At 34.5% G+C, this 11,114-nt stretch overlaps 2 protein-coding genes across 4 annotated transcripts in view; both read right to left on the reverse strand.

The window, feature by feature from the left end:
• Positions 1-291: 291 nt before the first annotated feature.
• LOC107588234 (von Willebrand factor D and EGF domain-containing protein-like) lies at positions 292-2,386 on the reverse strand. The gene is made up of 5 exons (XM_016276270.1): positions 2,140-2,386; positions 1,917-2,012; positions 1,661-1,765; positions 653-748; positions 292-496 (listed from the first exon to the last, which is right to left on the reverse strand). The coding sequence occupies exons 1-5, from the start codon at positions 2,366-2,368 to the stop codon at positions 384-386; spliced, it is 639 nt and encodes a 212-aa protein (XP_016131756.1). The 5' UTR covers positions 2,369-2,386; the 3' UTR covers positions 292-383.
• A 2,564-nt stretch (positions 2,387-4,950) lies between these two features.
• Positions 4,951-11,114, reverse strand: part of LOC107587075 (transmembrane protein 106B-like) — a 9,416-nt gene continuing 3,252 nt past the window's right edge. Inside the window, exons 2-9 of one of the 3 annotated variants that reach the window (XM_016274718.1) lie at positions 8,698-8,717; positions 7,927-8,119; positions 7,476-7,539; positions 7,232-7,391; positions 6,907-7,047; positions 6,076-6,125; positions 5,909-5,962; positions 4,951-5,687 (exon numbers count right to left, since the gene is read on the reverse strand). In XM_016274718.1, coding sequence (XP_016130204.1) covers positions 5,567-5,687; positions 5,909-5,962; positions 6,076-6,125; positions 6,907-7,047; positions 7,232-7,391; positions 7,476-7,539; positions 7,927-8,107 — 771 coding nt within the window. In that variant the 5' untranslated portion in view covers positions 8,108-8,119; positions 8,698-8,717 and the 3' untranslated portion in view covers positions 4,951-5,566. Of the gene's footprint in view, positions 5,688-5,908; positions 5,963-6,075; positions 6,126-6,906; positions 7,048-7,231; positions 7,392-7,475; positions 7,540-7,926; positions 8,120-8,697; positions 8,821-11,114 lie in introns of those variants that run through there. The other 2 variants (XM_016274709.1, XM_016274701.1) reach the window with 2 other exon arrangements.

An 11,114-nucleotide genomic window follows, 5' to 3' on the forward strand; every position in this document is an offset into this window, starting at 1 on the left:
TATAATATGAATATGTTCCTGTTATATTATAAATTGCTTTGGAAGAATTCAAATAAAAAATGCAGTACATTTGAAGTCATAAAAATGGATCTTAATGTCATTTCCCAATAAAAAAAAAAAAGAAGTGGTCAAAAACAAAAATGGGTCACAATCACGTTTCTGCTTTTTAAAAATCAAGTTTACACGCGCACAGAATTTTAATTTGAACTTTATTTCAATTTTCAAGAAAATTCGACAGTTATCCTAAACACACTGCTTAATAAATGTTAATGTAGAAAACACATCACACTCCTCACATGTTCAGTTAGGGTTCAACAAACAAACACCTAACTTTAGCACCAATTTAAGGGACTGTGGAGGTCAGAGGTCAGACTGTTCTGACATCAGTAGAGCTTCTTCCTCTCTTCACACTGCGGGCCTGAGAACGGAGCTCGACAGCGACAGGTGTTAGGAGACACACACTTCCCCCCATTCAGACACGGCTTTTTACACACAGCTGCAGACAAAGAGATAAATGCTTTCATTTTAAAATTGAGTAAACTCTAATGGATTTACACACCATTTAAATAAAGTGTTAATAGTAACTGCACAACAAAAATGTAATTCTAGACCATCTGAACAGTCTTGTTCATAAATCTGTGTGGTCACGCACCTGTGTGGCAGGCTCCACCTATCCATCCTTCTGGACAGCTGCAGATTCCAGGAGCCACACAGCTGCCCCCGTTCCTGCATCCCTGTGGACAGATCGCTACGGAAACAGAGACAAATGATCAACATGTGACCCAGATACCACACTAACATCTGTGTACATGTAAATGACGATTAATTCATGAAAAATAACTTTAAAACACATTCATATTGTTTTTTTAAGTATATTGTATATATATATATATAAAAGGGCTTAGACGAGTCATTTAAATATTCTTTAAATTAACTGGTTGTATTCAAGTCAAAAATATTCTTTAATATCACTGCATCATATAGACTACATTACGCAAGGGGGAAAATATATCTATTTGCAGTGTAATTTTAGCATTTTTTATGTTTATATTTAATATTTCTAATAAGCTTTCATTTATTTTTATTTTTTTTTTATTTTTTTTTAGCAATTTTAGTATTTCAGCTTAAACTTATTTTATATCAGTTACTTGCCAATGCGACAATTTTAAGTTAATATTTTCCACCAAATATTCATATTTTATTTTATTTCCACTTTTTTCAATAAACGAAAACAACACTTGCCTCGGCAATGGGCGGTACTAAGGCAAAATCCACAATCCCATTGACTAGCGCTCATATGTCACAGATTTCATTAGGGGAACGCGACAAGACGTGAGGGACAAAAAGTAGCCTAATGTTCAACGAATGTAAGTTAATGCAGGTGAAAGCATTTGACATTTTGCTATATTAGTGAGTTTTTTAGCTCTTAAGTCTATTTAACAGAAACACTGACTGACCAATAATTTCAGAACTAAATATATAATAATTCTGTTTATTATGAAAATTAGTCGCACTTATTAAAGTTATACGTATATCATAAAAATGCTTTGATATCACATTCTTCAACTGTCATATTGTGGAAATTGTTCCCCTGTCTCAGTGCAACAGCTGACATTATGGATTTGTGAAATGTAAATAACACAATATGGGATCAACATACCGTCTTGGCATCTGGAGCCAGTCCAGCTGGATGGACAGATGCATTTTGCTTCTCCATTCACAGCAATACACTCACCACCGTTCCAACAGCCACCATCACAAACCACTGACAAACACAAGGACAACACATCCACATAAGTTAAAAGCTGTGCTGCTGGACTTCTAAATCTCTTATTTGTGACCTGGTTTATTAATGTTTTTAGTGTTCAACTTGTCAACAACTATTAAAAACAAAATGGAAATTAATTTACAGTTACCTTTGTGACAGTATTTTCCTCCAAATCCTGAAGGGCATCTACATTTTCCAGGTCGAAGGCACTCTCCACCGTTTTTACACTTTGGATAACAGTTTGCTGAAATCAACATGCAAATCATGTGAGTTTTGGCCAATTAAATATATAAAACACAAGTTTGACACACACACACACACACACACATTCAACTCAAAACCACTGCAGAGCAAGTATCTTGAAACCTCACCATATTGGCAGGTTTCTCCCTCATATCCTCTTGAGCAGAAGCAGCTGTTGTTTCGGATGCAAATCCCAGCATGTTTGCAAGGTGGGTCGCACGTCGCTTTGGGGTCAAAGACAAAAGGAAGAGCCACTCCACGGGGCCCGTCGGACCCTCCCAAACAGATCCCAGCCAGAGCGGCCAGTGCCACCAGCAAGAGCTGCATGGACGTACAGCAAAGCACTGCCATTTTCATATCCACACTCTTACAAGGATCCAGAAGGACTGGGAGTGCTGGTGAATGTATGTTTGGACAGCATACTGCACTGTGATCATCTACTGGACAGACATGGCACTGCAGGGAGCCACAGCTGGAAAAGTACTAACTGAGGAATGTGTGAGACAGGATTGAGAGACAGACAAGCTCAGAGTGTGTGTTTAGACAAGTGTGTGTGGCTGTCTGTGGTTTATGGCTGTCTTTTGTCAGAAACGTCCGAAACTTCATCAACAAGTGGTCCCAAAAGGTAGTCTGATACCAATTACATTATTTCAAAGAAAGATGGTGTAATCATATTCTTCAACTGAAATAATTCACAAAACATAAGTTTTTTAAAAATATAAAATGACAATTTTCAGCATTTGTTTTCATATGCCACATATCAATAGTTATATCTAAAATATTTATCTAATTACATTACCGTTCAAATGTTTAGTCATTTTTTGAAATATCTTCGAAAGACGTCTCTTATGCTTAGCAAGGCTGCATTTACTTGATCAATAATACAGTAAAAACAGTAATATTGTGAAATATGATTCCAATTTAAAATGACTGATCTCTATTTGAATACATTTTCAAATGTAATTTATTCATGTGATGGCAAAGCTGATTTTTTTTTTCAGGCTAAATAGAAAGTTCTAAAGAACAGCATTTATTTGAAATCAAAATCTTTTGTAAGACACTCTGTCACTTTTGATCAATTTATTGCATCCTTGTTGAATAAAATTAATTTCTTTCTTTCGAAAACTTCTAGTGTTTATATAAAATAAGCAATTAAGCCACAGTGTGCCAAAATATTGGAGCAACTGTAGAAAAGAGAACAATAACAGCGAAAAGAAGAACACAGAACATTAAAATTGCTGTATAGCATAATTTCTAGCAAATGTGACTATCTGCAGATTTTATGAAGTCCAGCTGCTTCTATGGGTATGTTAATGTTGTTTAAAAGAATTCTCCTCTCATATATTTTTTTCACTTTGCTGATCCCAGGAAATGGATTCTGCAGATGTCCTGAGAATTTCCCTCCTCCTCGATGAATTTCCAGCACCAAGTTTTCAGACCACAGCAAACGTATTTCACTCTCTCAATTACATGTATGAACTAAAATTGAATTTTGGTAACATTTTGGATCCCTGGTTATTTGTTGTTTTTAGACATCATTGTTAAATGCTTTTGTTGGCAAGACTGACTCCATGTCAAACTTACAGACTGTTCTGTACAGGACAGTGCATATTGTAACTCTATCTGTCTGAAATTGGTGGTCCATTCATGGTAAATCAAGGCATGCAGTAACATCACATGCTCTTTCTTTCAGAGGCCCATTAAAGTGGAACCAGAAGGAGCTGCTGGTCTGGAACATGAGAGGAAGTGAGTAGGAACTTTAATGACATCAACAGATGTGCAGAATCGTTTTTCCTTCAGAAGAAAATGTAAACACTGCACATACGCACAGCACATTGAGAACACAAATGCATACAGGTACCAGTTGTGCCTGAACATTTCAGCTTATTACAATACTTTAAACATACAATATTTACCCGCCTAAGATGGAAAAGGAACACAGCCATAACTGCTTCAGACTTTGGTGGACCGCCATAGGGGGATGCAATGCCCAATATTAGAGGTTAAATGTTTTTTTAACATCTTTTTTTATCACCCACCACAATTAAGTGGTTCCAAAAAATAAAAGCTTTTTTTTTTTGACATTACTAACCTTTAGAAGACATTATTTCAACCCCAAATCTCATGATTGTGTTTTACCTCACTCGATCTATTCCTGTATTGAAGCACCATATCTTGTATGCGCTATCTTGTGGATTGTTGCAGCAACCACACTTTTCTCTACAAAATTAACATTTGTTAATGGGTTTTGTTTTAGTTTAACAAAGCATAAGAGACTTGACTATATTACTAATAAAAAGATTCACAAAAATGTTCTATTTCAGGCTAACCCACAAAGTAATCGGATTAAATAGACAATGCTTTTTATTTATTCAGTCCTTACTAATATGACTCACCACAACATGAACACTACTGTAATATGATAGACATAAAAAAAAAAATGTATTTAATAAAACGTGATCTTGGCAGTGTGCCTAAATGCCAACAAAATGATTTGAGAACAAAATATATATGGACAAATTCATCAAAGAAATTTAATTTATTGATAGATAATTTCCTTAAGATAACATTTAAATAAAACACAATTTAAACAGGTTTTGCTGTAAAAGTGCCATTCCAACTAAACAAGACAAGCAAAAGGGTTAAAGTGAATGAGAAACATCTTCGTTATCAATGATATACATCAACACCAAAAAGAAGAAAAATTATGGTCAAATTTGACTAAAATGTGACAGAAGAAATGCTTTAAGAACAATTAACAGAAGTCCATTTTTATAATACAAAATTAATAACCTTCCTTCTTTTTCATTCCCTTTTTTCTAAATATGGTATTCCTGGTGAGGTAAATTTATATCTATTTTAATATATTTTATTATGACACCCGATTCATGTTCAACTTTGTATTGGCCTCAGAACCGCCCACTTCATTTTTTTTCTCCAAAATTATTTTAGACCTTCAATCTAAATTTCCCTTTGAACAGAAATGGTGGATTTATGTATAATTTTTTTTTTTTTTTTTTATTGCAGTCTTATAGGTTGGAAAAATCCAAAATATGGATTAAAACAAAATTCTCATTAACTCATGAACTTCTGAAAGCTGGCATGTTGATATAAGTTAACACCATACTCAAAAAAAAAAAGTACCTGCTCTGCAAAGAGCTAAATAACAATAAAACGAGCATGATCAAATGGAAATGTTTAACGCTGTTTAACATTACCAAAAAAACGCACAGGAAAAAGTAAAATTGTAACGGAGTAGTCAAGGTGGTTTGAGTGTTTGCAGCTCTATGTAAAATATTCTGCTGCTGTCATCCCTTCTACCAAAATATACTAAAGTGCTTCTGTCTATCCAAGCAAAACCTTCAGTGCTGTGCTAAAGAATCGATAATGATGGTGGTGTAGAAATACATCAGCGCTCTGGCTGAAACGTGCTGATCAGTCCTGACGTGTTCTACCTACAGTACAGACTTCATCTTCTGCCATTTGTAACACTCAGAACAGGTTTTTGTTTCACCACAAGGGAACGTGAGGAACTGTGGTTCATACAGAGGAACATCACTGTATCACACTCATGTGTCCGTGTGAAGATGTAGTGTTTGAGCCACAGTCCACGTACAGGTACTTCTCCTGAGACACCTGCTCAGCGTGGCCAAAGTACATGACCGTTACAGTCATCCTGGAGAGAAGAGAACATAGTATCAATCAAATATAATATGAATTTATTATATAACATTTTGGTTAATGATTATTTTATCTAATAAAGATCTATCATTCTTTTCAACTGAAGAACACTAAATACAATAAACAAACAAAAAAAAATTTCAGTCTGTTCATTTACATAAAATTTTGAACAATGATTCTTAAAAGGAGTCAGATTTTCCATTATAGAATACTTACTGCATCATGACAACAATGTTATGCACTTTAATTGATGGCATGGTACAGTAGTCACTGTAAAAACAGAGTCAGGCAACCATCACACTCATTCTAAAACACTATCAGTAAGATAAACTGTCTTTATGAAGGTTGTATTATAATGTAAGGCCCAACTGACAAATACTCACAATATGTAGTTCATCTCATTTGCTATGATGGTGGGAACAGTGTAATCAACCTAAAAATAAAACATTGACATTGATAACAATGTTATCAAAAGTTGTTATCAACGTAATTGCACATATGGAGAAGTCATGTGACTAAATCATACAGCCTTTATTGGGAGGATACAGGTCACTTATTTATTTCTGTTATCTTAAAATCAGGCACGGCGCCAGAATTTTTTCTCTACTGGTGCTAAGGGGGGGCTAGACCAATATGTGGGGGTGCTAAGAAAATAAATTATATTGATGACGTCAGAGTAAACCGGGGCTATTCAAAATTCTAACGGGGCTATAACTGCTTAAAATGTGGCTTTAACTGCCATGTGATTTTCAATACAAAAATGTAAAGTACAAAAATTTGTATTCACCATGAATACAAATTTAGGCTTGAAACAGTAAGGCATTTTATTAAAATTATGAAAAAGCATTTGTATTGGTACAGTTGTATTATACACTTTTACTATATATATTTACTTTAGCAAACATAACTTTTAATGCAAAAATTACTTTTAATGTTTTAATAATATTCAATTATTAATTATACAATTACTACAAAGTTAATATTGTGCAGATAATATATACAAAATTAGTTTTGGGTTTATAATGAAACATAAAAGCTTTAACGCCAAATATTAAATTTAAAATATATATAGATTACTGTATAAATGAGATAAAAAAAAAATAATTTATACATAGTATGGAAAATTATTTATAAATAATTATAAAATATTATTAAATATAAAAATAAAATTATTCTTAGTTATGATTTATTTTTTTGAATAAATTATCACAGACCTGACGCATATCCAGAGGGGTGATACTGGTGACATTACTGACGATAGACTTTCCAATCACAGTCTTGTAGAACTGCACCTGCGCTGTGATGTTGGCCACGTGTACTGGGTAGTAATTATTGTTGGTGATGTTCAGAGTATTCTGAGAAAGACAACAATACTCTTATTTAATACAGTTTAATAAAAACATGGCAACAAAATAAAACAAAAAACCCTGACTTTGCCAAAAGTCCCATCTGATCAAGTACACAAAGAATAGAATCACAAATCAAACATTGGTTAACAAGTCTGAAATACTGATTAAAAGAGTTTGCTATAGATATTACCGTGATATTTATATATATTATCCGCTGGTCTCGATTGTATGCGACATAGGCTGACTTCACCCCAACATAAGAGACGTCAATAGTCCGAGGGAACAGGAAGAACACAGCCAAACCAGAAAGTAGCAGACACAGAACGACTGATAAAGACACGTACAATGTCCTGTAATAGTGCAAGAATATACAGTCAGTCATAAAATATATAGTATCCAATGCTGATTTGAATCGGATATTGAAATTAACTTGCGTTCGTCTTGGCTTCAGCCTCTGGTCACTGTATGGAATCAAAGCAACTAGCTGGTTTTCTTGGTCTGTGAGAAAGTCCAAGATAGGAAGTACACAAAATGTAACTTTTACAAGTCCAAATAATGATTTATTCAAACTATTTATTCATACCACTAAGTTTAAGAACAATTTATTAATGTTAAACATTTAGTTGAAGCTATATATTCATATTACATTGAGTGGTATAAAGCAGGGGTGCCCAAACGCGGTCCTGGAGGGCCGGTGTCCTGCAGAGTTTAGCTCCAACCCCAATTGAACCCACCTGAACCAGCTAATCAAGCTCTTATAGGCATACTAGAAACTTACCAGCAGGTGTGTTGAGGCAAGTTGGAACTAAACTCTGCAGGACCGAGTTTGGGCACCCCTGGTATAAAGTAATGGGTGGGTAAATGGATAGATGGATCTGTTCTCACCTCTAGGTGTCCTCCCCGTCCCTTGACAAGTAGGACAGGTGATGCTGTCTCTGCCTGTGAATTCAACATATGGAAACTGTGACACATCATGTTTATTGTCCTCAGTGGGAGACTCTGTGTTTTCAGTCAGGTTCTCCTGGTCCTCTTTTTGCTTTGGCAAAGAAAACAGAGACTTCCCCATGGTTGGGCCTGCCTTCAAAGAAAGAAATCATGGGTGAAATGTTGTGCATTACAGTGCAAGTCATAAAAGATCATACATATGCTGTGGTGAACTTGGGCATATATCTTCCAAATGACTAAGTATGAGACTGCAGGCTGTTTTATAATGTCATTCTGTCTATAAAAATATAAGTTATGTTAATGTCTCATTATGTAGGCCTAATCAACATATTCTGCTTTCAACAACTAAACAATATATTTTAAGTATCCTTCAATCTGGAAAACCTGCTTAATGTTTGATGGTAAACAGATACGCATGCAACTGATAACAGCTGATATGAGAACACAGTGTACGGCCGACGATCTCGTGTTCTTGATAGGACGCAATATTGATACTGTATAGCAATGCAAAATTAAAATGCACTTTCTTGACTTCGTATTAACGCATTTAGATCGATGCATTTAAAGAATATGATTAACACGCACGCTACTAACGGTGGATGGTGATGTAAGAGCAAATGGGCCTAAAAACAGGTCAAGCACCATACGAAATGACTCTTAATTTAAGGTTCGATATGAAAATACAGTGGATAGGAGTTAATGTATTTTTACCTTCTTTTGAAGAGTCCTGCCTTCTGTTTGTATAAAATTACAGTCGCTATACGGCGTCGTTACTCTGCTCCAACACGATTGTTCTGTTCCCCAACCAGTATTCTAAGAAGCCCCGCCTCCTGCATTAATAAGTGGTATGACGGTACATTGTGGACGTTGTGTGATTGGACGATAGCTACGCGCGACACTGTTACAAACCAATCATATTGGATAAGGCGGGATTTGCAACTAAGCCCCGCCCCACTGTTTACAGTTGCAGATTGAGTCTCAAGGCCGTGTGTGCTGTTAAAGTACAATATTTTGCTCTGGGTGTAATTTCCTTTATTTAGTCTAAAACGACTGTTGTTATGCGCGATGCGCTAGTTATGCTCATGATTAGAACTAAAATTTAAACATTGCATCTTAAAAGTAAAAGGATATACCAAACCAACTAAGGAGATCACTTATCCATTGCATGTGGGTAGGCGTGTCTGTAAGAGAAAAATAAATGTGCATCTGTTTAGATTTTCTACGTACAAGCATAATGATTGACAGCTTTCATCAAATATGCTAAGACAGGAAAGGAAAATTTTGCTTGGACAGGCAGAAAGAAACAGCACAGATATGCTTTTTCAATACAAAGAAAAAGCATATAATTATATGACTCATGAGTTGTTTGTGCAATCAAAATGAGTGTTCAACCACCAAGTAGGCATGTGGTTAACGCTTCTCAAATTGATTTCCTGATGTTTCATGATAGTTGTCATCAGACAAACCATCAAAAAAGTGACATAGTATACACACACTGAACAGAGGAAATTTATAATTTACTAATATATTATGTATATATATAAATGTAGGCCAAAACAATGGTTTCTTATATTTGTACTTTACATTTAACATTTTTGTATTGAAAATATAAAAGACATGTGCCTAACTGACTTTCAAAAATAAATTAATTTGCAAAAAGAAATAATCACAACTAGCCACAGTGTTCCGCTATATATCTTTTTTTAATTTATTGAATTTAAAGAATTACAAATGCATCTGGGGGTACATTAGGATAAACAACAATAATAATATAAAATCAAATTAAGGATAGAAATAAAATTAGAGCTGTCCGTTTTACGCATTAATTTAATTAATTAGTTATGAAAAATAACGCGAATAAAATATTTTAACGCAGTTAACGCACGTCGTCTTATATTTCATAGTTGACTGTTGACAACATACATATGGACATTGGACATATCTATGGTTGACAAATATGATGCAGGGCAACTCCATAAATGCAGTTATGGCTAAAAATTCAAGATATTGGGGCAAAAAAGCTCCTGTATGAGCATATTTTTGTCTCGTATCACATGGTAAGCGATATCATACAAGCAATGACAGCAATATCACACGAGTGCAAATGTGATTTTATACAACAGTTCAGTAAATCATAAAAACATTTATCGCCAACAATTGAAGACTGTTGGTAACAAAGCTGTTTTGGCTACCAGTGACATTCATTGGATGAACAAAAAATACTGAGATGTTTCTCAAATGATCTTCTCTTTTCTTTTTTTGTTCCATACATGATGTTAGGCCGTCGTAGCCTAAACGTTTGTGTAATACATTTTATGTTGAATCAAATATTTATTTCTAATGCTACTTTGTCTTTTAACACAATAATAGCTTTAAATAATCTTTTGTGGGTATTTTCACAGCCAAATTTAGTTTGTGATTAGATTAATTAATCGCCGCACTATGCATGTAATTAATTAGATTAAAAATGTTAATCGACTGACAGCCCTAAATAAAATGTTTACAAATAAAGGTACAAATAAGGCATGTATCTTTCTTAGTTTTCAAATATACAAATTATTATTATTATTTTTTGAGATATTATTGAACTTGTCTTTAAAATACAAAACATATATGTATAAACGTACAATAAACATAAATGTCAGTGTTCCCCTATATAAAGGCCTATAAAACATGATGTGTGATCATCATGAAACTGAAGAAGATCAGCGTTTATCAGACACATGGCGAATGTACGGTGGCCGAGAAGTGCAAAACAAATCACAATTCTGAAAACAAAATAACAAATTACAAACGCAAATGCAAGTCTAAAAAACAAAATAACAATTCAGGAAGCACAACAACAATTCAGAAAACATTATAACAAGTCAGAAAACACAACGACAAATCAGACAAACCGGAAAAGGTAGGTATAGTTTGAGACAGCGCTATTGGTGTATGAGTTGCCCTTACTATGGAATAAAAAATACGGGGTGTCTATTTACATTTAGTTAAAAGTGCCTGTAAAACATCAGCTCCAGTGGCGCAGATGGATAAGCGTGTGCCGTTGGCTTTTCGACCCGAGTTTGATCCCGCCTTTTGCCAAACTTTTTTCCCCTCCCTTTTCAAATCTCGTATCACATCGTAAA

Source organism: Sinocyclocheilus grahami, unplaced genomic scaffold (genome assembly GCF_001515645.1).
Source record: "Sinocyclocheilus grahami isolate Dianchi unplaced genomic scaffold, SAMN03320097.WGS_v1.1 scaffold6.1, whole genome shotgun sequence".
NCBI classification, from domain to species: domain Eukaryota; kingdom Metazoa; phylum Chordata; class Actinopteri; order Cypriniformes; family Cyprinidae; genus Sinocyclocheilus; species Sinocyclocheilus grahami.